Source organism: Megalopta genalis, chromosome 4 (assembly GCF_051020955.1).
Source record: "Megalopta genalis isolate 19385.01 chromosome 4, iyMegGena1_principal, whole genome shotgun sequence".
NCBI classification, from domain to species: Eukaryota; Metazoa; Arthropoda; class Insecta; order Hymenoptera; family Halictidae; genus Megalopta; species Megalopta genalis.
The window spans coordinates 16,471,770-16,496,866 of record NC_135016.1 but is presented as its reverse complement, the minus strand read 5'-3'; the positions used below and the strand labels follow the sequence as shown (position 1 = coordinate 16,496,866).

At 52.8% G+C, this 25,097-nt stretch overlaps 3 protein-coding genes across 5 annotated transcripts in view; 1 reads left to right on the top strand and 2 right to left on the bottom strand.

Annotated features, from left to right (window-relative positions):
- LOC117221916 (uncharacterized) overlaps positions 1–5,040 on the bottom strand; it is a 75,596-nt gene extending 70,556 nt beyond the window's left edge. The window contains exon 1 of one of the 3 annotated variants that reach the window (XM_033473237.2): positions 1,750–5,040. In XM_033473237.2, coding sequence (XP_033329128.2) covers positions 1,750–1,923 — 174 coding nt within the window. In that variant the 5' untranslated portion in view covers positions 1,924–5,040. The remainder of the gene's footprint in view (positions 1–1,749) is intronic. The other 2 variants (XM_033473235.2, XM_033473238.2) reach the window with 2 other exon arrangements.
- A 13,563-nt stretch (positions 5,041–18,603) lies between these two features.
- Positions 18,604–21,591, bottom strand: Ns4 (Nucleostemin 4). Its single transcript, XM_033473258.2, has 6 exons — positions 21,367–21,591; positions 21,038–21,281; positions 20,604–20,926; positions 19,884–20,529; positions 19,381–19,803; positions 18,604–19,303 (listed from the first exon to the last, which is right to left on the bottom strand). The coding sequence occupies exons 2-6, from the start codon at positions 21,120–21,122 to the stop codon at positions 19,035–19,037; spliced, it is 1,746 nt and encodes a 581-aa protein (XP_033329149.2). The 5' UTR covers positions 21,123–21,281; positions 21,367–21,591; the 3' UTR covers positions 18,604–19,034.
- Positions 21,592–21,986: 395 nt separating this feature from the next.
- On the top strand, positions 21,987–25,035 carry AsnRS (asparagine--tRNA ligase). The gene is made up of 9 exons (XM_033473259.2): positions 21,987–22,368; positions 22,488–22,898; positions 22,954–23,111; positions 23,194–23,337; positions 23,420–23,568; positions 23,672–23,800; positions 23,884–24,133; positions 24,462–24,725; positions 24,797–25,035. The coding sequence occupies exons 1-9, from the start codon at positions 22,335–22,337 to the stop codon at positions 24,926–24,928; spliced, it is 1,671 nt and encodes a 556-aa protein (XP_033329150.2). The 5' UTR covers positions 21,987–22,334; the 3' UTR covers positions 24,929–25,035.
- Positions 25,036–25,097: the final 62 nt, after the last annotated feature.

Sequence of the window (25,097 nt, the reverse complement as noted above, 5' to 3'; positions counted from 1 at the left end):
GTTCGTCCAAGTTCGTCGGTGCGCGGACCGTGTCGATCTGGTTCCGAGATCGCCGTCGAACGCGCGTATTCAGGAATTTGTTCCATCGAATTCCGCTCGTGGCTAAATCGTAGCGCGTCGAACGGGGGCCCCCGCGCGAGTCGCGGTCTCGTCGCGCGTGCTCCGCGCGAGACGATTTCGCAACGCGGCACGCAACGATCGAATACCTTTGGATACGTTTAAAGTACTCGCGGACTGCCAACGTCGCTCTTATCGTATATGGTAATTCATGGTAATATCGCCGCGTGGCGGCATCGCAAGTAGAGTAATAACGTTTAATCGACGAAGCGACGCGCGAGCGTCGCGCGAAAGGATACTCGTCGCTTTGCGGATAGTCGAGGGAAATGCTAACCTTGCTGGAAAATTTATGGACGATGATCCGGCAAACTTGGTACCGGACAATGGTAAGCCCGAGAGAGAGTACAAACTTGTGCAAAGTCGATCGAAAATTTGCCATCTTTTTGCTCATCGCTTTTAGGTGGGATTTTTCGCATTTCACGTTTTCCATCGTACGTATTTTTCCTGCAAATATTTCAGTCTCTTCGGATCGACGTTAACGAACGATCCGAATCGAACGTGACCTCGTGTTTGCAAATATACATCTTTTATCGTACAGAATGTACAAAATATTTTTTGCGATCAAACTTTCTTGTAGATTCACATCGATCGGTACAAGCACGGTCGGAAAGATTATGCGCGCGCGCACATTCGTCGGATAACGAAGAAACGTTCGCGATCCTGCGGAGATATTCGATCGGCAGCGAGCAACGACACGCGTTCGTGGTTCTTAATTCGAAGTTCGTAAATATCTGACCCATTGTACGGTCAATATTTCGAGACCGTTCGCCGAACCAGATACGCGCGCGCATGCATTATTAAAACCTGTACCAATTTCTTGTCGGAAGCAGAATCGGTTAAAGGCTTAAATAATTCAAACCGGAAGTCCGAACGCCGAGTCATCGAGATCGCGACGACGTAGAACGTAGAACAGAATACAGGAGCGAAGTAAAAACCGATCCGAAGTCGTGCGCTCGCGTTTCGTATTTTATACGTACATTTCGCGAAATTTTGTACGGACGGCATAAATCGATATTATTTACGGGCACGGCGACGCGATCGAGCGAAACGGAAATTCGGCGAAATTTCCGAATCGGAGTCAACGAACGGGGACGTCCGTCGAGCATTCGCGGCGTGGCCAAAATTTTGATTTCGGGTCCGCGCGTACAAACGAACCTGTTCGAACTCGTTCGTGCTTATCGAGACGCGAGACGCGAGACGCGATTCGCGATCGACGAAAAATATTGCTCGTCCACGATCGAATCGACGAGACCGGAAGTTTTATAGATAATACGATCGTCTCGTTCGTCGATCGCTGCAACAATTTTTACTCGTAACATGTTCTTTTCACCGTACGAACAGAGACAGGAAACGCGTATCGACTGTTTCGGCTCGACGCCTCCTACATCGAACGCGATCCCTCGTCTCGGAGTCGGCGTCGCGACGCGAACGCGTCGTCGCGAACAGCAAACGAATATTCTGTTTTCGAAAGTACACGTACGACGGAAGCGTCGCGTATTTACGTTCGAATCTATCGACCGTTCCGATCGAATCGACGAGAACCGACGGCGAGTCGCCGACCGAATTCTCCTATTTCCAAGGGACGTTTTCCATCGTACGAAAAAAGGATGCGACAGCGTGTCGGGTACTTACCAAAACGAGCGTCGTACGAAGTTCGGCGGGTAGCATTCGTAGAGAGTTTGGTAAGCGAAGATCGCGCGAGTTATCCTTGACACAACGATGCGGGAGGTCTTCCGTCACTGAACAATTTTCACAATTTTCATCGACGCGCGTCGAGCACCGCGGCCGATGTTTTTCAAATTCCATAAACAAAGACCGAACCAACGGTTGCGATCTCCAAGGTCCACCCCGAGCGTGCGTCGAGTCGTCGGTTTCGACGACGGCGCCCGATAGGCCGTTCGATCTCGTAACGCGTACCCTGCGCTTCCGAGAGCAGTCGCGCGCGCGCGCGCTCACGGTCCTCGAAATCCCAAGGAATTGCACTCGCGACGCACGCCTGTCCACTTTTCGAGACAAACTAGGCGAACCGAACCCGGACTAACGGTACCCGCCTATTTTCACCGGTGACCGTGAATGCGACGACAGCGTCGCGCGCGTATCTCGTATCTCCGACGATCGGCGGAACGGACGCGTCGCTGCGGTCGCGTCCGTCGTAGAAAACATCCGAAAGCTCCGGGGCCCGTCTAGCTCGACGTCTGCACCGGATGAAACGGGATCGGTCTCGCCCACTTGCTCGAAACACCGCGCGGGGTGATCGAGTTTGTCATTCTCGCTCTCCCCGAAACGCTATCGGCGGAGCTGTCTCGCAGGTCGCGAATCGTTCCTCGCCCTCCGATCGCGAGCAGCGTGCAGCGAGCAGGCGAGACGGAGGGAGCCGGGCGAATCCGGTTCCTCGGAAGTTCGTCGAAAGATGTCGTTCACGACCGCGAGCGCGACAGGACGTGTTCGCGGAAGGCGGCGAAGAGCGCGGGAGGGGGCGTTCGCAGCGGTTCGCACCTTGCCCGGCCGCAGGACGAGAGTCGCGATTCGCGCGTCGCGAGACGAGGCGAGGCACGGCACGACGCGTCGCGTAGAACGAAACTGCGCGCGGAGCGCGCGCATGGACGCCGAGCGAATTACACGAATAAACGACGCCGAAAGCGCGCGGTGTGTTCGGAACGGACGGGATATCGTTTCTTTAACGGCGCCGCGAGAGAGGGAACGGGACGGCCGGCGTCTGGCCTAGGAACGGCGAGCGGGGAGAGAGGGCCGAGAAAGCGCGGCGTGGCGAACCGTCCAAAGAATACGAAGGGGAAGAGGAGGAGCGAGGGGGGCGGGACAGGAAGATCGGTGGACGCCGGACTATCCGCGAGCGTGAACGCGCGACCGGTGCCCGCTGCTCACTGGCCATTGCTCCGTGGAACCGCATAATTTGCGCGCATTACTGCCGAGACGAGTATGACGCCCCGAGACGTCGGTGCTACGCGCGCAACGTCCGCTTCCTTCCGACGGTCCTTGTCCCGGCGCGTACCGGCCGTTCCACCACCCCCGGGCGCCGGTGGAATTTCCCGGCAAGAGAGGCGGCGGTAATTTTCGACGTTCGGGATCGACGACGATTCTCTCTCTCTCTCTCTCTCTCTCGTTCGGTCCTCTCCTCGCGGCGTTATCCGCGAGGTGCGCAACGCCGATAACGTCGATCGTTTTACGCGTTCGCTCGGCGGCCACCGAGCGAGTCGCGGCGGGACGACCGGTCCCCTTTGGTCCTCGCGGCCCGGTTTCGAGAATCCGTCGGATCCCAGAACCCGTAACGAGCTTCTTTCCTCTTTTTCCGCGTCGTTTATTCGAATCTCGCCGACGAAACGCTCGTAAGTTGCGAAATTTATCGAAATCCTTTTCCCGGCGTCCGGATCGAGAGGATCGCGAATTGGCGGCGCGGCCGCGTCTTCGCGCACCGCCCTCGAATAATCGGACCCTCGAGTTATGTAACGGGCGCGCGGTTCCCGTTCGGGTAGCTGCTCGGCTTCGCTCGTTCCGACAACGAGAGGTTGCGCCTTCCGTCGGCGAACGGGCGTCGATGCTGGCGTCGCGACGAAACCTTTTCGCTCGCTTCTTCGAGAAATCGCCACCCGCGACTCGCGATTTCCGTCGTCCACGCGAACATTCCAAATCGATGTTCTCGTTCTCCTCGCGACGGCACCGCGACGGCGCGGCGGACCGAGAGAAACGGTCGCCGACACACCTCGCGCTCCGTGGAAAATAACGCGCGGTTTCCAATTGTTCAAGGCGACGCACGTGTCCGCGATAACGAAAGCTCGTGGAAACTACGAAGAGGAAAACGAAGAAGCGCGCCGAGCTACTTCGGCGTTCCTTGTCGGATCGTTAACACATCTGGAGAATTACGTTTATCGGATCGATACAGATCGCGATACACACTCGCCTCGATAACGGTTTATCTCGTATATATGTATATATATGTCTACTCGGCGCGTTAAAGTTCACGCGAAGAGATTCACTCGCGGCCGTCCGAAAACACAGATCGATCGAACCTCCTCGACGACGAGACAGCCGCGTCGCGGCAGCTTCGCGAGAATCCTCGGATCTCGGAGGTCCTCGGCCGGAGTCCTTGTCGCGAACTGGGGCGGTGCTGGCGAAGCGGATCCACGAGCGAGACGAATCCCTGTCCCGAAGACGTCGACGTCGATCGTTCGAGACGCGGCGGATCGGTGGTATCGTCCCGGCTGGGCCGGAGCTGGCGCTCGCGCGGAAATCAAGAGTAACACTGACTCGGTCGAGCCGTGGTCGCGGAGCGATAGGTGGACCGTACGCGAGTACGGACGAGTTTAGGTGCGTGCGTGCGAGGCGACTGCGACTGCGACCGCGACCGCGACTGCGAATGGGACGCGCGTCGCGCTAGAACCTCGACGGACTCGCCAAATCCGTCCTCTCCGACGAACGCGACCCCTCTATCGATCGTCCGATCGATCGACGATTCCGAGGCGATCCTTTCGACGTCCCGCGCACACTGTCCGAAGGCGAGTCGCGCGGCGGCGGCTTCGCCGTTCCGCTTTCTTCTCCGAGAGGGTACTGTCGTCGAGGAGTTCGATGATTTCGCTTCCGCTTCGAGGACTCCGACGGTGGCTGGCGATTCCCGCGAACTCGACGGCTGTCTGTTTCGGCCTGGCGTCGACTGGATCGTCGAGGCGACGCATGGCCATCCGGGAACACCGTGAGGGCCCAAAATCGCCGCGGACTGCTCCGACCGAGAGCGGCTAGGCTTCTCCGTAGCGGCGGAACCGTGCGTACTCTCGTGCTCGTGTGCTCGTGCTCGTCGCCTTGCTCGCCACCGTGCTCGCGCTGCTGCCGCCGGCCGATTCTCGACGTGCCGGAGTGCCGGCTCCTCGCCACCGCGCGGAACCCTAATTCCTGCGTAACGCACGCCCCCACTCTCCCTCGACGGTTCCCCCACCAGGCCGTTTCCACGCAACATCCCCGATACCGGAGATCGTCGCGCGATCCCTCGCGTTTTGGGAAAGTTCGCTCGTACTTTCCGCAACGCGCGTTCCACGGTCCTCCGCCTCCGCGTATCTTTCCCCAAAGCCGGGTCGAACGCTTCTTCTCGAATCTCGAGTATTCGAACGTCGAGGTCCTGGCCGCGCGAGCGACCGGCCGAGTCGATTCGAATACTCGATATCGCCCGAGAGACGCGCGGCGAATTCGTCGAACGATATTTAGGAACGCGACCGCGTTTTGCTTTCGTCTCCGAACTTTCGACGTTCGGTTCGACGAAACGAAATAGTATTTTTGGAACGCGAAACCGCGTCCAAAGCAGTCGCCGAAGCGCCGCTGCGGAGGTACCGTGGAAAAAAGTATGCGGCACCTTGGAACGCGACACCGACACAGATTTTCCACCAATTTCGAACGATCTGCGTCACGGAATCGTTGCACTGTATTACGAAATGGACGGTTTCGATTTCGAGACGATCGATTCGAAATCGAGGTTGCTCGCGAAATATCGTTTCGCGGTCGGCCGTAAGCCCGATCCCTCGCACGGAACCAGAGTTCGACGGGTTCTGTTCGAGATCCACCTGAAACGATGCGCGACGCGGGCTCCGTGCATAAAACATCCCCACCTCTCGGCGCGAAGCGACGCCAGACCGGACCAATCTCCGGCCACGCGAACAGGCTTAAACTACTTATTTCTTCGCGAGCCGCTTATCTCGATCTTGGAACCGATCGCGGGGTTCGATGCGCGCGGTCGCGGCGATACCGGTCGTCCGACGTTCGACGTCCGACGTCCGACGACCGACGAAAGAGACCCGAATATAATCTCGACAAAAATGTTATCGCGATTACTTCGGATCGCGGCGAAATTTTGTACGCGACCGCGCGATCTCCGTTCTCGAGAAGACCGTCTCTCGAAGAACGGTTCGCATTCTCGACGGTAGCTTCGCGACGATAGCCATCGAAGATCCACGATCGACGACCGCGCGTCCACCGTTCTCGGTCCTCGGATTCCGGAGCTTCGCGGCGCGCCGACTTCGTTTTTCTTCGCCGACGGGCATAACGCGCGCGATCGAGCGGAAGCCGCGAATAACTTTCGGAAATCCCGGGTGTCCGAGCGACGACCGGTAGTCGAGACTCGACGATGGAACGTCGTTGCGAGGATCGGACGATGAAGAGCAACGAAACGAGCCGTAAAATGCGGCGAACCTCCGAGGCCTCTCCACCATTTGAACGCGACGCGATTCGTCTCGCCGAGCGTATTACAGAGTCCTTATCTCATCTTTCGAACTCGTTCAAGACTCGTTTCGGCACCTCGGTTCTCCCGATCGCTGACCCAACCGCTTCGATTACGCGGTCTTGTTCCGAGAACGGACGCGTCCACCCTAGAATTTACGCTACCTGTAAATTTCATTCGTTCACGGTGTCCCCGAGTACCGAGTCGCAAACACCGTGTTATCCGGTGGAAGATTTAACGCCGGTATAAACCGAGAAATCGGAGACTTTCAGCCGGCGCGAGACTCGCATCGGGATTAGGCTTCCGTCGGAGTAGCGCTCGATCCGGTCGATCTTTCCTAGATAAAGCTCTTAACGATCGATTCGGTTGAATTTATCGCGCGAGATTATCGTTTTAGCCGATTCGAAGCGGCGTTCTACAACCGCCGCCGGGTCGGAGGATCGACGGTGTTGCGCGTTACGCGTAATACACCGTCGACGGTACATCCTTCTCGCCGAGCAAATCCTAACGCGCCGTAAACGTTCTCGTCGCGCGTATTCGAAACCAACCGCGTCCACTGTACAGACTCGTGGAAATTTATTCGTCTTTCGAAGCTTGCCACCTACGAACCCAGGCGCGAACGTTCCATCGAAACGTCGACGGTTCGGACTCGACGATTCGGATCGTCGAACGTTCGTCTTGAAAATTTATAGATTCGACCCTTCGTAATCCGACAGCGAACGCAGGGACTCGACACCTCCGGATATACGATCGTATACGGTCGTATCTCGAACTTAGAAATACATCTGTACGCGATTTCAAAGTTGCAGCTTGGAGCCGGAGACGGAGACGGAGACGGAGACGGAGAAGGTTGACAAAGGTTTGGTTTAAAGCGAGATTACCGTCGAATCGCGCCGTCCGTTTTGCACACGGCAACGCGTCGAATCGCGAGGCAGGCGACGTTCTCGATTACGATTGCTGCCGTGAAAAGAAACGGGTCGAAGGCGCGATCCGCGAATCTCGTCCGTCGCGAGGAGCACGGCCGCGAGATGGCGAACCATTATAAATTCGACGCACGGAGCGGCGGGCACGCTTCGCGCCTCGATCGCTCCGAGTCGATAATAATCCGGTGATTCCGCGCGCGAACGCGATATCGAACTTATATCTCGTACGTGCTCCGGCTACTAATTGCGAGCGCGCGAAACTTTCAGCGGCGCGTCTCTTGATATCGATATTCTCGGGGAAGTAGAATCGTTACGCGCACGCGCTGCTTGCTCGAAATTAGTCGTTTCGATATCGGTATCGGTATCGACCGGCGACCGCGAGGGAAATCCGCCGCGCCAACGAACGGGTACAAATTATTCCGTGGGAAAGGCTGATATCGATTTTCCTTCGACGTTCCGTGCTCCATCAACGTCCTACGCCCAACGAGACGAACGCGGTCGCGCTCGATACCGCGATCGTTCTCGTCGATAGAACAGTTTACGAGTTACGTTCGTAAAATATTGATGCGTTGGCGTTACTCGAACGTGCGCGTATTACACGGTTTTACAATCTCGCCTCGTCTCAACGATTATCGTACGCTTTACCGCGAGCTATTAATTCGTTTATCGACGACACGAGATCCGACGTGTAATTTGGTAATTTAATCGCGCGTTTCTTTCGAACTCTGTTATTCGGCCGATCGAATTAGCCGCCGTTTAGAAGTATTAGTTTATCGTATCGCCGCTATCTCGTGGAACGCCTTCCGTCGATCGACCGGCGCGGCTCCGAAACGGGACCGGCGCAACGATCGCCGCGCGCGAACCACCCGGCGCGCCGGTTGCGCGTGCCGTCGGCGGCCGTTCCCGGCAAAAACGACGAGCAATTCGAGCACCGCTGCTCCGGTAGTCGAAGTCGGACCTTCGACGCGCGACCGAACGGCCGAGGTAGCGGCTTCGTCGATTATCGCCGACCGCGACTAAGAATTACGCGAGCGCACCGGGGTCGTCGCGGAAGACCGCGAGCGTCGCGTCGCAACTTCCGCCGTTGCCCGACCGCGAATTCGAATCGGAAACGATCGGACCCGAACAAATGGAAGGTTTCGCTCGCGATTAAGAAATATATGCAACTATCGTAGTCGCGGCGCTCGGCTTGGCGGAGAAAGAAAACGTCCGGCGATCGAAATCGTCGAATAAGTTTTTTTTTTCCGAACCTGTAGTTACAGTTACGATTACAGCGCTCCGTTGAAAAACGACTCGTCGTTTCCGTAGTCGTCGCCGCGACAAATCGTTCGTCGAACGTAACGTTTCTCCTCTAAAAATATAGCTTTTAGTTTATTAAACGCGAACGGTCGGCTCCATCGAGAACCGAGACGATGCCGAGGGACGAGGCTGATTCGCGAAACGGTGTCGGAGGCATCTCGGAACCCCGACTGCGAGGCTCCGAGGCTCCGAGGAAGAGTCACGCCCCCCTTGTTACCCAGGGCTTCTCCCCTTTCCTTTTTCACGATAATATCTCGACAAATACCGACTCGGGGAACCCTTTAGCCTCGACCAGGCTGCCGCCTGCACGCGTAATGCCCTAAAATTAAACAGCCCACGGCGCGGCGCGGCGCCAGTTCGCTGCTCCAGGTCCCGATCGTCGCGTCGCGTTACCCCGAATCAAACTGTCGCTTCGCGTTCTTCGGACCAGTCGACGTCGACGTTTCGCGCCGTGTCTCTCGGATACCTTCGTCGAGATACAGCACGATTTTATCGATCGTTTCAACGAGTTCGCGCGGCCCGACTCAAGGTATTCGATACCGTGTACCTAGCAGAATCTACGCATCGTTGTTATCGTTACGTATCATTGTATATCATCGTATTACGTGTTATCGTCGCGTGTCCGGTTCGACGGCGGAGCATCGAAAGCGTGTCGGACGAAAGCAGACGCGGCAACGCGGACGGGACGTTTTGCGCTCTTCCGTCGGAGTTCGAAGTTTAGAGTTCCGAGTTCCGAAACGCGAATTCCTCGCGGCTTACTCGTCGCCACTTTTCGTCGAACGCTTTCGCGCAACGAATTTCGGTGCTGTCCGATCGAGAGCAAGCTTCGCGCGTCCTCGGTAAATTCCGTCGAAGCCGTAACTCGTCGGCTTCGTTGGTTTCGTTCGAACGAGCGACGGTTCGTCTCGATCGTACGTTTCGGTATTACCGCGCCGTCGGTTGCCGGTCGCGTCCGAGCGAGGACGACCAGCCGCTACCCGGCGCGACGCGGCGACGCCGCGATCGATCGATCGACCGATCCGCGTCGATCGCGAGTAAACCTTGCCGGCAGGTTTCCGCGCGTCCGGAAGACGACGTTCCAGCCACGGCCGGCGCGTAAAATCCTCGCGGTTCGTGGACGTCCGACCGAGCCGTCCGCCATCGGGTTCTACCTCGCGGAACGACGGACTTTTTGCTAAATCTATACGGTGTTTTCTGCTCGGCTAGAACCGCGTTCGCGTTCGAGTTCGCCGTGCGACGCGACGCGAGTGTCCGCAATGTCCGCAACGTAATAAACGGTTCCATCGAGCCACGAGGTATTACGTTCGGTAAGAGAAAACGAAAGACTTCCAGGATCTGTTTCAACGACGAACGCAATTACCTCGGTGACAATGCGCGGTTCCACGACTCCATTTCGAGCTTCAATTTCCGTCGAAACCGCAACGCGATCGTGGTCCACGGTGGAAGAGAATCGTTCGGTTATTTGCGCGAACGCGAAGCCGAAGCCGAAGCCGAAGCCGTGGCGATCGTAAACGTTGGGCGCGCAAATTCGACGCGTCAAAAATCCTCTCCGCTCGACGTCCGTCGAGAGGATCGACGATAAAATCGGTTACCGCCGGCTCTTTCAGGGGACCGCGCCGCGCGAGAAGAAGACGTATCTCTCCGATTGGTCTTCGTAATTCGCATTATGCGCGTTCGAACGGGGTCCCGATCCCGGTCCCGAGCCGGAGTCGGAGCCGCGTTCACGGTCGCGGTCGAAAGCGGAGGTAGCCGGTCGCCGCGGAACGATACAGATTTTTATGGGGACGTAAATCTCGGGGCCGGTACGAGAAGCGACCAGGAATCGTGAAAGGCGCGGCCAATTCCCTAATGATTCTGATTTATCGCCGGTGGCTTGTTCCGGTAACTCGTTACCCCCGCAATCCCTTTGCCGCGTTTCGGAAGACCTCGCACGGGACGACGGGGCGATGGGACGACGGGACGCGTAAATACCGAGAAGCATCGATTCTTGTTTTTAACGCGTCAAACGATCGTATTTCAGGGCTTCTCGCGTGCCGGTTCCGATATTCTTAGCGCTCGACGCTCGCGCAACCCGACCAGGGAATTTTTCGCATCGCCGTGCATCGGTAAATCGCGTTCGAGTACGAATACCGTGCGGGAACGCGCGGAACGGCTCGCGAGAGCGTACGACGGATTCGACGACCCGTATCACCGATCGCGACAGCCCGCAAAAATGTTGTACGGCTGTCTATCCTCGTCGAGGCGGTAAACGCGCGAACGGAGATTTTACGGCCGCCGAAAACCGCATGCTCGTTCGCTCGCGTGCTCGCACGCTCGAGAATCGTCTCGCTTCCTCTTCCGCGTGCTCTCGGCTCTCGGCTCTCGGCTCGCGGGAAAACAAATCGTCGCCGCGAGCGGACGCAGCTTACCATTTACCATTTACCATTTACCATTTATCGCGGCGCTTAAAGGGTCCCGAGGAAGCGAGAGACGCCGAGCGTTCGGCCGTAAAAATAAGATCGCGAATCTGGAAGTCTCGGTTCCCCGGGCAGGCCGGAAGCGGCTGGCAACGGGCCGGGCCAATCGCTGACCGAAGCGAAACGAAGGAAAACCGAGCAAAACGGAGCAAATCGGATCCGCCGGACGAATAATTGTTTACACGAATCCGGAACGGACGTTTAGAGCGTCGGACGTGTTCTGCTCGGTGTATCCGTCGCGCCTACTCGTCCGTCCTCCGTATCCCGTATCCCGTATCCGGTATCCGCTAGACCCTAGGAAGAGAGGTCGGACCCGTGACCCGTGTCTCGCGCACCCAGATACTCCGATAAACTTCTCGGGTCGAGCACGCGCCCGGCGAATCGTTTTCCGCGGATCCGTGGACGAACGCGATCGAGCAATCCCGGAACCGTCTACGACGACGCGGAGGCGTTCGTATCCCGCGACGATCCGATCGGAGTCGGACCCGAGAACGAGACCGCGGATTCCCGAGCGACGTTGCTGGGAATCGTCGACCGGATTCGACGGGTAGATCTCGTCCGACTATTTTTCGACGAATCGCCGTACCGCAGGAATTCGCGGCCGGACGACGCTGGAAACTGGCTCCGAAAACCGATAAAACTACCCCGCCTCGCTTTTATCGCGCTCGGCGTACAGTCGCGAAAGCAAACTGGATCGCTTGTTATTTTCTGGGACTAATTTACATAGAGCCGCGCACATTTACGGCTCGCGGCGCGGGCAAAAATCGTTCGCAGCCAGAAAGCTTGATAATATTTCGAATTTATCGTCGGCGCGATCGTTTTTCGAGCATCGTTTCGCGTCGGCCCGAACGACCGAAGGACGCGATCGAGATCCGCGGTATCCGTATATCCGTGCGTCGTTCGGACGAACCGAATCTCTCGCGCTATTTTAACTCGAGCATCCGAACCGAACTTCGATCCGCCAGCGAAGCGAATCGATCTCCCAGATGCCGGCGATCGAATAAAAATCGAACGTATTTTAGCAAGATCCGTCGCGGATCTCGCGAATGTAACCTGTCCCTGTACGCCGAGGAGGATCGAACGGTATCGAATGCAGGAACACCGAACGCGTTAGCCAACGGATTCGCAGCCGAACGAAAGGACTCGTCCTCGTAAAGGAGTATCGACGCTCTCGCGGCATTAAATCGTATCTCGCGACGGAAGGTATCCGCGATAAGGTATTATAGCTCACCGTTTCTATTCGTTTCGATAATCTATGGCGCGGCATAGCCCGTAACCTGTCGGATCGCGAAGAAGAAAGAAGTCCCCGGCTCGGCCCCGGCCGCGACGCGGCGGGCCGAAGGCCGAAAGAAAGCACCGGGCGCGGCGCGGCGCGACGGTGGCACGACGCTTTGACAAAGTGGATTTCTACGGGATAAATCCCCTCGGGCGGGGGTACAAAGGTGCGAAGACGAGCCGTGGGATCGGCTACCGATTTCGAGCTCCCACGAGGCCGAACGTGCGTCCCCATAAGTTTATCCGATGCCGCCGCGGTGGCCGCGTCTCGACCGTAAAACCTTTTTCTCTCGCGTTAGTTGCGTCGGTAGTCGGCGCATCGTCGTCGCAGCCGTACCATGCTTCGCGCCGTGCCCCAGCCCGGCCGGCGGCCGTCGAGAAAGCAACGAGGGCGAAGAATTCCGATTTCCACCGATTCGCCGTACAAATACTTCACGCGCCGATCGCGGTCGCGCGCGCGTTCAACCGTTGTCCGATCGGGAAGAAATTTTCTACGGATCGAATCTTCGAACCGCGCGGCATACTGCCGCGAGGCGACGACGCGTCCGAGAGAAAAACGCGGCCGGAGGTCGGATGCGTTTATCGAACGCGTACGCGTGAGATCGGTCACGTGGAGGATCGAGGAACGTTCCCATTCTCGTTCCCGTTCCCGTTCTCGTTCCCGTTCCCGTTCCCGGAGCTCGTCGAGATCGACGGAGCGAAGACGACGTTGCGCACACCGACGCGCGACGTTCCTTCACTCGAACGTGATCGAGGACCTCTTGTGCTGACACCGCCGTTGTCGGGCATAAACTCGTCGCCGGTGGTAATATCAGCGGCGTTAACGGTTCGTCGAGTACGATTCGTCGTACCCGGAGAATCGGCCGTTATCCGAACACCGTTCGCGTTCGGAAACGCATGGGAATATCGTCGCACGATCTCGTTTACCGTGGTAAAGCGAGTTTTTCGTTAGGTACGGGACAGCGTCGACGATGTAACCGGTCTAAGAAGGAGAAGGAGAAGGAGAAGGAGAAGCGGAAGAAGAAGGTGAAAGGGAAGAAGAAGAAGAAGAAGAAGCTGTTCGAGATCGCGCAACGGTAGCCGAAAATTCCATTTTCTCGTCCAACTATTTACGAACGGCTCGCGCGCGTCCCGGCCCACTCGACGAACCGATCGGTCGAAGCATAATTTAGCGAAACGAACGAATGCTCGATCCTCCGCGGCGAGCAGCGAACGATCGCGTCCGTTCGTCGATCCACGAGGACGGGAGGCGAACACCTGGCAACGAATCTTCCAGCCTTCGCCCACGCGGGCCCGAACGAGCGATGATCGTCCCTTGCCCCGAGTCCCGAGCGCACCTGCGCGCCTGCCGCGCCATCGTCGCGCATCGTCGGAAAGCGCGCTATCGGGGTCGAACGATCGAGATGCACGGGGATCGGTAGCCGGCGAGTCGGCGAGCCGCGCGCCGCCGCGAGCGTATCGAACTTTACCGCCGTCGAAAACTATTTCAGGCGTCGGTCGACGTTGGCGGCGCGGACGAATTTGCGATTTCCGTGTTTCTCCTCGGGACGATCCGTGCGCGCCGCGTACCTGCTCGTTCGAAGAAACTCGATCGGCTCCCGTGGATCCTCCGCCCGATCCGTTTAAACCGTTTAAACCGTTGCCAGCTTCGGTCGATCCGGAGATTTCGAAGCCAGCGTCGCGTAAAGAGGACGCATCGGCCCGTTTCGACGCCGAACAACGCGCAAAGGACGAGAAGCGCTCCTCGCGACGCAAAGAAAGCCATCGAACCGTGCTACCGGGAACCGACCGAAAAGCGACCGACGATCGCGAGCTTGCCCGCGACCGAGGGACGAGACGAACGCCTTCTTGCGCGCGAAACAGTGGTTCGAGTTCGTCGGTAACGCCGCGATGCGGCGATCGTCGAGGAAAGCCCCGCGATAGCGAGGTGGTCCGCGGCCGATTCGCGGTTCCCGTTCGGTTCTATACCCGCGACGGTCGCTTCTCCCAGCCACGTTCGACCTTGGATGTCTACGGCGGTCGCGCTTCCCGGGTCGGCGTTTAACGTTGCGCGCGCGCGTACGTATTCGGATCGGTGGAATCGCGGCAGCGAGATCGTCTCGGGTATCACCGATAACGAACAAGATCCGTCGGCGGATCGAAAGAGAGAGGAGAGAGAGAGAGATCGCACCGCGGGGTCACTCGGTAAAGTAAAGCCGTGGAACGACGAAAGACCGAGACTAGAATTCCTAAAAACGCGAGCGCGCGATTACCCCGCGTGCCCCGGTAAATATCGTTCGTTCGATCGACGCGTCGTAAAATTCTAATTCGGTATCGAGAACGGGAGGAGGGAAGAGGATCGAAACGATCGTAAAAGATACGTCCCCGCGAATTTACGATCCGCCGCTTATCTCCCGTTGGCGCACGGTTGGCCGAGTTACCGCGAACAAATCGGAGACATCGACGCCGGGACAGGCGGTGTCGCGTCGATCGCGTTCCGTTTCGGAACGGACAACGACGCCGCCGACGACCTCGACGCTTTTCGCGGACAATTTCGCGGAAAATTTCGCGGAAACTCGTTTCCTCGATCGTCCGATTCGAACGAATTTCGCGGCGCGAACGCCTTCGTAGCGTTCGTAACGAATCGTAAATTCTCGTCGATTCGCGCACCGTTCGACGTTCTATGGAACGTTTCGTCGTTGCCGGGCGATCGCGCGCGATCGCGCGCGATTCGCGGATCTCGGAGACGACGAACGATCGAAGTCGAAAGTTTCGTCGAGAGCGAAGGGTCCGAGAAGTCCGGGACGCGCCGGACGCGGGGAACACCGGACACGGCGAGACTCCGTTCGACGAGGCCACGAGCGCGGGGAAAGTCGGCGCGAACTTTATCGCCGTGGTTCTAGTAAATTCTGATCGGAGCCCGTCGCGATAACGGGCGACATCGAAATTTAATTAAACGCCTCGATCGACGGATTTACCCTTTTAAGAAGAGTTCGTCGTCGGGTCGGACCGTTACGGTCCGCCGTCCTATCCGCCGGGGGAATCGAGTCGCGACCTTTTCTCGGAAGAGAGCGGAGCCCGAGTCGATCGTATCCCCGAAAACCGCCGATGGACGCGGTTCGAACGAAATCGGACACCCGATTCTCGTCGACCGACAAGATCCACCCGTCGATTCACCAAGATTTCTTCCGTCGGCGCTCGCGAGATTACGTCGTACCGCGACGGAGAAGGGAAGGAAAAAGAGGAGCAGAATTTTCCAAAGGAGAAGTCGGCGAAGAGGCGAACGTTTCATTCGACGAGATCGTTCGCGTTGCGACGAGACGCGACGAGACGCGACGCGACGATCCGAGATCCGTCGGTCGGATCCGAAGGAACGTTTCGGAGGACCACCGGCCGTCGGTCGCCGTAAAATAATATTGTCCGACCGAATGCCTGACCGATACGCCACCGCGCGCGCCGGACAAACTGTTTTGAGTAAACCGCCGCCGCGCGGTCTCTTCGTTTATTTACGAGCGCACTGCTTTCGTGACCTCGGCGGACCGACGTGTTATTACAAGGACATTCTTACGCGGCGCGGGAAAGGGAAACGATTCTCTCGCCGACGACTCCGCCCGCTGCGCCGCGCGCCCGACGAACAAATTTTCTCGCAGCGGAGCAATTCCGTCGCTGCGTTTTAAGACGAATCGGTGTGCGGCGATCGCGACGGTGCAACGGGACGCGTCGCGCGGCTCGCGCGCCTGGAACAACGTTCGAGTCGGGAACGCGTTTTCCATCGACCGGACCGACACCCGTTGTCGATCGTTCGCGGAAGGTGCGATCGCGAGAGTCCGACCGTGGAATCGCGACGATTCGATCGTTTCTCTTCGCGCCCTGTTTTCCACGACGCGATCGTCCCCGAACGCCGGGCCGTGCACCGCCATTGTGCCAGCCGACTCCCCTGAAAGGACTCGCCGGGATCCGGGATCCGGGATCCGGAACAATAAACGCGAAAAGGCGGGTCTCGCTTTCAAAGGCGGCTCGGGAGGAATTACGATTCGCAGCACGCGCGATTTCTATTTCGACTACGCTGCGGCGAGGCGCGGCGCGACCCGACGGTTTGTTTCCTCAGCAAACACGGGCACGATATTGCGTGTGGTCGAAAACATTTTTTCGCCCGCGAAACCACCGACGAATCGACCGAAGAAGGACTCTCCATCCGGCGGTTTCTCGAAACGGCTGCGAGGCGAGAAGGTGTCGCGCGTCGCGGTCGCGGTCGCGGTCGAGCGTAACCTACGCGCTTCTTTTCAATTTGTTTCGTAGCCCGCGTGTCCGCATTGTCCCTTGAGACAACGACGTCGAAGTCGACGTCGCGACAAATGTTTCTGCTCGCCGTAGACGCGGTTACCGCGACTCGCACCGTACAAGGGCATCCGTGAAACGTTGCGACGTTCGACGATCGAGCGGTTCCGCGCGCGCTCGTCGCGAAGGAGGAAACGATCGAGCAACGATTTCCCGATACGCGCACAGCCGTACCGGCCGTACGGTGGTCCTCGAGGAAGCCGATCGCGAGCCGATCGTTGCGTTCCAGCGGCAGGAAATTTTCGGGTTCGCGCTCGTCGCGCTTGAAACGAACACGGTCGGCGAGCATCAAAGGGAGGACCGTCGAAACGCCGAAACGATTGGCCGCGGCGCGTTCGTCCAGGCTCGAGAAATCTGCAAGCTCACGCCCTTGAAAATCCTTTCTCGCCGCGTAACTCGAGTGGCCGGTGGCCCCCGTGTATCGCCGCCCCGGTCCTCTCGAGGCTCGGAGACCGAGCAACCTCGTACGCCGCTTCTTTCTGCTGTTGCAACACGTTTCTTCCGTGGCAAACAACGCCCCGCGCGCGGTTTACCTGGTAATTGCTGGAAACACCGGCCGAGTGTTTACAGTGTCATCGAGGTGCGGCCACACTTTGTCCGGTAGGTACCATCTCCTGGAAGAGTTCGTTTTCCCCTGTCCGTGACCGCGCGTGCTTCGACGCTCTTCCTCGGGGACGTCGAGCCGTTCGAAGCCGCGCGCGAAACAAATATTTCGCTGTCGCGGCGATATCGCGTCGCGGAGATGATATCGCGTCGCGTCGAACGGTCGATGCTTTCCGTTCGATGAAATCTACGCCGCGATACAAGAGACGATCGACGATCGACGATTTATCGACGCGCGAGCTCGAGACGCCATCGTCGCTCCAGCTGGAACAATGAAACGATCGACGAAATTTAGGAACGTCGATGCCCCGTATGGTTTCGATCGATCGACGTTGTCAAAGACGAGACGGTTTTATTATTCGATTCCCGTTCCTTGCAGCCGATGCGGACGATTTCATCGATCGCGTCTATAGCAAAGATCGTCGTAATTATAGCCCAACGATCGGAACTCGCGTGCTCGAAACAGATAATGCGACCACGAGATACGGTAATCGAGAGCCCGAAGGAATATTCCGACGTATAAAAGTATTCGAGCGAAAATTTTCGGTATACGTTTCCTGCTGATTCCATGTAATTCTATTTGTTGCCGCAAACGTGCGAAGCGGACGATTGCTCGTTAGCTACGAGTGTACGATGTCGAATCCGGCAAAAGTCAGTTGCTGTTCGAGCGACGGTGTCGCCTCTCGCGGCGAAATTCGGAAGCTCCGTTCAAGGTCCGTACGGCGTCAATTGGTAAGCGACGAAACGGTGAAACTTCTAGCCAAAATGTGCTTCGAAATTTCGCCGCGAGAGGCGCCACCGTTCGGTTTCAGCTTTTCGCCATTTACTAATTGGCGCTGTACAGACCCCGATCGAAGCTTCTAATATCGCCGCAAGAGGCGCGACTGTCGCCAAATGCGGCAGACGTAGGTGATCCAAGTTTATTCCATATATGTAATACGATCGCAGATTTTATCGATCGATTTTTACGATTGAAAATCTTTCGTTGTTTAAATCCGATTGGTATTTTTTATTATTTTATTATTTATTAGATGCGAAAGCAACTTCGCGAGCGCTCGATAGCTTCCTTGCAAAATAAATTGTTACGATCGATAAATAATCGGAATACGATGTAAAACTTTCAAAGTATAAGAAAGAACGTTTTAGCGAAGTATGCAAAAACATCATTTTTTGTGCGTAGAGACGTTGAATGCGAGACGCAGTTTTTTCTCTCAACGTCTAGATTTTAACAAATTAAACGGACTATTTTTTGAAAAACCATACATAAACGTTGGACGACGATCTATCGCGTAAAAACGAGCGAGCAACATAGCCACGGAACATTTTCTATCGAATGAATGAGGAGGATCGAAACTGTATTTTAGACGCGTAACAACATCCTTTCTTACCAAATTCCTAGGCTTCAAGATTTTTATTTTTCGCTTACTAATACGGTATAACAAAATATCTATTGGTAGTTTACATTGTTCGACGGATATTATTAGTTTTCCATATCGTCTTAAACGAGAGAATTAAAAGTGCATATGTTTTTTCTTTATATATATATATATATATATCATTCCCTCTTTTATTCCATACACGTTATTCTCGTATAGCGGGAACCGATAAAATAGCTGCGAGGAACAAAGTCTTCGCGTAAATGATCGCAACGTACGTTGTTTAGAAAGTTGGAAATTAGTCGACGGTGCTTACCGCATCAAAATATTACAATATGTACAGTCTACTTCGTTGTAAACGTGTAGCTCGACACACAGCGTATATAATTTAAAATAAACGATATAGAAAACGTCGTATGTATCGTTATCTCTCGTTTTGATCCTTCCTAGTTCATAAATCTACCGAAAGCGATTGAAATTTATTAACCGTGCACGCCGGTGTTTCCGATTCGTCGCTCGACGTGTCGTCTGCATCCTGATCGTTCGCTTCGTATTCTTCTTCGCCTTTCGAAATGCCCGAGCATTCGTCCGCGTTTTCTTCCTCCTCGTCTTCGTCCTCGGACGACGAAAGCACCTTTCCTTCGTTGCCAAGATCTCCTTCCTTGTTTCTAGCTTGAATCCATTTGACCAACTCGGCGCCTGGATGATTCTCCCACTTTTCTGCAAGTACGAATTTATTCGGATAAAAGAACCGTTTCTCTTGTCGCTTCGTTGTTGCGCGATAGTATCCGCGTTACCCTTGTCGTCCTGCCAACCCGGTGGATAAACGTAAACGCAAATTTTCCCTTCCAACGCCATTCTCAATAAGGAGTTGGCCGCTCTATAAGTATCCGGTCTAGCGGTTCGCGCGGTCATGAAATTTCGTTTAATAGCCCAACCGTCGCAAATGTCCATCGCGGACCAAGTGTCGTCGCCGTCCGGGTGCTGAATTTTCAACAACTTTGGTAAATCTATCTTCTCTGCTAAAAACTTCACCGACGAGTACGGTTGCCTGGCTTGCGCGATTGGGAAAGACCCAATCAGAATCTGTACACGTCTCGGGACCGTGGACGGGAATACCAATCCCGGGCAATCGCAGAGGCAAACCGTTTTTGTCAGGAATATAGTTTGAAAGTGTTTCGTGTGTCCAGGAGTGCGCGATACGCTTACAACTTTCTTTCCTGTACAACATACGTCCGATTCAAGCTTTTCTAACATTTTCATTTTATAATTATACGGATATACGTAAGTTTCTATTTACCCATCAGCGCATTCATCAGCGATGATTTTCCAACGTTCGGCATGCCGATACAACCGACGGTCAACACTCCGTTTTTGTACCGTTCGTGTTCGACGTAACTCGTGTCTTCTTTTTCGATGACAACGCTATCTTTGTGGTCGACGTCGTCCAAATCAAATTCCATTTGCATTTCCTCCTGAATTTTCTCGTCCCACGAACTCAGGTCCACTCTGTCTTTCACGATTTCTTTGCAAGTATTTAATAACGTTTGGGCCCCTTCCGCAGCCATTTTTAATTTTCCTCTTCTACGTCTTTTTTTTATTCCTTCCGTCTCGTTTGTGTTACCACGTAAATTATAAGTCGGATAAGATGTGAACATTAAAATGTGTAATTTCGGGTATGCGGCGTGAAGGTAATGTTGCCACGCCACTACCAAGGCCGGGGGAGCTAAATCGATTTTGTTCATTACTAGAATCATATCTTTTTTCAGCTCGTGCGTCACGTGATGATACAAGTAGGGGGGAAACATTAGGGCAGGGTATCTGATATCGACGACGATCAACAAAATGTCGGACATTTCTAGAACCCTCCACAACTGTCTCCACGTTTCTATGTTCAATTCAAAGTAACTGTTAGCACACAATTTTTCCATGCCTTTCGCATACTCCTAAAGCCAACAAGTTATTAGCCGATTCGAAAGATATACGATAATAAACTTAAATAAAGATTACGATTGCTTACGGTAAAATATTTTTGCTCTCTTAATTCTAACTGTTCTTTCGACACATTGAAATCCCATGGCGGTCTTTTGGGCATATCTAATCCCGGTGGAAAATAGTTATCAGAAACTTCTTGTTCCTTCAAGGATAAAGGTTCGATCGTGCTTCTAGCTTCTTCCTTTTGTTTGAACAGTTCCTCTTTAGTCTCTCGGAAAAATAATAAAGCGTACGACTTTTTATGGGAATTGCAGTCTTTCAATTGTTTGTTAATCCTTTCTGTGAAATTAGCTTCGCGATCGTCGGCGGTACTCGATGTCTCTTCTTTGGCCTTGTTGCGAACATCGGCTAAGTATATATAAAACAACAAATTATAAGCGATTAAATGTAATAAATATTCCGGTCGAAAACACGTGGCATTTATTATCACTGTTATCATTATTACAATATTATACGTACGAAACATGGTTGGATTCTGACGTTGTTTCTTAGCTTGTAATTGCAGCCTTTTTGCTTTGCCGCTGTATGCTTTTTTCCTCGGCATTTTTCACTATTTATTCGAATTGACAAGCTCGTCGCTCTGCGACAAAATCACAGCTCTTCAACTAACCCTTCTTTATCAACTCACCAACTCGACAACAAAGTTAACGCTTTCCTTCTTACGATTTATTATGCTTACATACGCATCAATTCAGAAATATTTCTGAAAAATTCAGATCACATAATACGTAATCAATTCGTGTTATCGTACGAAGAAATGGGAGTGTCGAGTACTTGTACTTACTAACCATTTTTTTACAGCAATTCCGGTCTCCATACTCGACTGCTTAGCAAATTGCAGCCTCAAGCCATGCCATATTCCATGCAATTCAGGATCGAGGAGCAGTTTGAAGCAGGGTCAGAAGTCGGAGCCGGAGTCAGGAACGTCAGGATGTACCGGTGTATAGTTGAAGTTAGGCTAGTGAAGCGGCTCGCAGTTGCCAATGGAGCCGTTCAATTGCCGTTGGAACTTGGAACTTGAAACTACATACAATCTACGTACAACAGTGCTGGTATGCGCGGTGTACAATACGTACTAGAGATGGCGCGATTAGTCACTAATCGTGACTTATCATTGTGATCCAAGTGGCGGAGAAGAGACCTCATGAATGGGATTGGATGATTCCAATAAATTGCCAATGAAATCCAATGGCATCATCCAATCCCACTTGTGACGGTTAATTTTCCCATTCTTACTTTCCTCGAATAAAATCGTAAAAATCGTAAAAAATCAGGCATCTGAGAGTACCGAGAGTACTGAGTTCTCTCTCTTGCAAATGTATAAAACCGCACGCATACGATATATGTACACTCACCGTAACACAATTTGACCTTGTATATCGTTAATTTGACCTTTGATGTTCGGTTATAAACTTACATATAGTAAACCCATACGAAGATATTATCGACTGCAGATATACATACAATCTATTTACTGTCAGTGGTTAAGTTTTATCGTACGTATATATATATACGAATGTACACATACGAGGTTAGCAATTCTGATAGGAAACTACATATGCACGTATGCGTATATGTGTACAGGTATTGATTACGGACACGTCAGGCGTATCAGCAACGTTGCATCAGAAAAGATCAAGCTAAAATTGCGAGCAACGTGCAAATATAGGTTATATATATTATTTTAAACCTAATTTAGGTGTACTCTAGAATTTCAGAAAGGATAATCAGCTGAAACTGTATAATAAAACGGAAAATGTCCGGAAAGGAAGACATAGATTCGTCGCCGGGTAAGTTCTTATAACATGAACTATTTTAACACGTCATGAATTAAAATTTAGTTTTTTTAATGTTTATCATTGTCACATCGAAAGAACTATTACAGACGTATTATTAATCTCTGTTACAGATGCTATTTACACATCTCAGAAGAATGGAAACGATGAAACAGGCGATGGTTCAAAATGTAATCCTTTCAAAACAGTATTGAACGCAATGCGATACGCGGGAAAAGAACCATTTCCTCCAATTTATCAGGACTCTAAAGACAATACCGAAAAATATGATCTAGTTTCGAAATCTCAGTTAAAGAAAGTACAAAAAATATGGTCGAGAGAACAATATAAGAACGAAGATAAGCAAAAGAAGTTGCTAGAGGACGAGGAAAAGAGGTTGAAGAACTTGGAAGAGGCTAAAATGATTGTAATTAAGCAGGACGATACTTTGGAACCCGCTAAACTTATAAAAATTAAAAACGGCATAGAGTATAGGGGTCGGCGTGTAAAACTTTTCGGATGGGTGCACAGACTTAGACGTCAAGGTACGATATTACATTGTAATTTATTATTTTCTACTTACATCGGTATACGTTACAGGCAAGGCTTTGATGTTCGTTACATTGAGAGACGGAACTGGATTCCTGCAGTGCGTAATCAACGATATCTTATGTCAGACGTACGAGGCGTTGACGTTATCTACAGAAGCATCCGTCGAAGTATATGGAATTCTCGAAACCGTGCCGGAAGGCAAAAATGTACTATAAATATCGCCAGCATCCAGCAACGTAACGCGTCTCGGCGTACGCTGATGAAAATTTTCTAAATCTCGATTTCCAGGCTCCGAACGGACACGAATTACACGTAGACCATTGGAAATTAATTGGCGCATCTCCTGCCGGTGGCGCGGATTCTATTTTAAACGAGGAGGCTCATCCGGATGTTCAACTGGATAATAGACACATCATGATACGCGGTGAAAATGTACAAGAATTCGTATAGTCGGTAATTTTCGGCAGAATCGGAATCATGTATTTTAACGTAATCGTTAATTCGTTTGTTTCAGACGTCTCGTATACTGATGATGAGGTCCATTTTGATACAGACATTCAGAGATCATTACCACGATAGAGGATATTACGAGGTTACACCACCAACGTTGGTACAGACGCAAGTGGAAGGTGGATCTACGCTGTTTAAATTAGATTATTTTGGGTAAATACAGAAGAAATATTGCGCGTCGGTTTTCTTCCATATCTTCATCTTCGGAGGGTATCGAATATAAATATAACTTTATCGTATAAATATTTATCGCTAGGGAAGAAGCATTTCTAACTCAAAGTTCCCAACTATACCTCGAGACTTGTATCCCCGCGATGGGCGATGTTTATTGTATCGCCCAGTCTTACAGGGCCGAACAATCCAGGACCAGGAGACATTTGGCAGAGTAAATGCACAGAATTATAGTATTAACGAGAAAAAAATCTTCGGATGCAGAATTCGTTTCAAAGCAAAATTCGTACATTTTAGATACACGCATATAGAGGCAGAATGTGCGTTCATCACGTTCGAAGAAATGCTCGATCGTTTGGAAGATCTAATATGCGACGTGGTGGATCGCGTTTTAAAATCACCTCTTGGACACTTGGTGAAGGAATTAAATCCAGATTTTCAAGTACCGAAGAAGCCTTTCAAAAGGATGAATTATTCCGAGGCGATCGAATATCTTCGGAAGAACGACATTACCAAAGAAGACGGAACATTTTATGAATTTGGAGAGGTATCGATCGATTACTTTTTTTAATTTCAAGAAAAAGGGTCAGTTTCTCTCTCTCTCTCTAATGTTCCAGCATAGGATGATTTTCGACGGCGTTCGAATATATCGTTGGGTTGATATCTACCGAAATCATTCTATGTTCGGATATTAGATTCGGGCCGAAAAAACTTTTATCAAAAGACGCAGAAACGATATTCTTGCAAGAACGATTAAAAAACTATACGAAATTCTAACAGATTCCGCTCGATTTGCTATTTTATACGCGTTTATGCTTACACGAGATCGAACAAGAGTCGCGAACATTTAATTTTCTTCTTCGAATATTCTCCAGGATATACCCGAAATGCCGGAAAGGAAAATGACCGACGCGATCAACGAACCGATAATGCTCTGTAGATTTCCTGCAGAAATAAAGTCATTTTATATGCAACGTTGCGCGGATGACGAGCGCCTCACAGAATCGGTAGACGTGCTCTTACCGAACGTCGGTGAAATTGTTGGCGGTTCGATGCGTGTTTGGGACCACGACGAATTAATGGCAGGCTATGCTCGCGAAAACATCGATCCGAAGCCATATTATTGGTACACGGATCAGGTGAGTCTCTACGATCCGCCATCGTTTAAATTGCGATGCGAACCAAGTTTTATTGAACGTACAACTTTCAGCGAAAATACGGAAGCTGTCCTCACGGTGGATACGGATTAGGACTCGAAAGATTTCTATGCTGGCTCCTGAATCGGTACCATATACGCGAGGTATGCCTCTATCCGCGCTTTTTAGAACGTTGTCGACCTTGAAGAATCGAACGAACGTATCCGAACGCATATTATTCCACGCGCATTTAACCTATAATCTCACCGGACAAATGTATACATTAGATTGTGAAATATATTAATAAAATTGATATCTTTCCGATTTGTTACATCACGGTAAATATCGGGGTTTCGCGTAAACGCATCAACGACA

Excerpts from the sequence above, each read along its gene's own strand:
- Ns4 (XM_033473258.2), bottom strand. The coding sequence starts at position 21,122 with ATGCCGAGGAAAAAAGCATACAGCGGCAAAGCAAAAAGGCTGCAATTA. Across the intron at positions 20,530-20,603 it reads GAGAGCAAAAATATTTTACC|GAGTATGCGAAAGGCATGGA; the intron begins GTAAGCAATCGT and ends TGTTGGCTTTAG. Across the intron at positions 19,304-19,380 it reads GGGTTGGCAGGACGACAAGG|AAAAGTGGGAGAATCATCCA; the intron begins GTAACGCGGATA and ends TCGTACTTGCAG.
- AsnRS (XM_033473259.2), top strand. The coding sequence starts at position 22,335 with ATGTCCGGAAAGGAAGACATAGATTCGTCGCCGG. Across the intron at positions 23,569-23,671 it reads TTTAAATTAGATTATTTTGG|GGAAGAAGCATTTCTAACTC; the intron begins GTAAATACAGAA and ends ATTTATCGCTAG. Across the intron at positions 24,134-24,461 it reads CATTTTATGAATTTGGAGAG|GATATACCCGAAATGCCGGA; the intron begins GTATCGATCGAT and ends AATATTCTCCAG.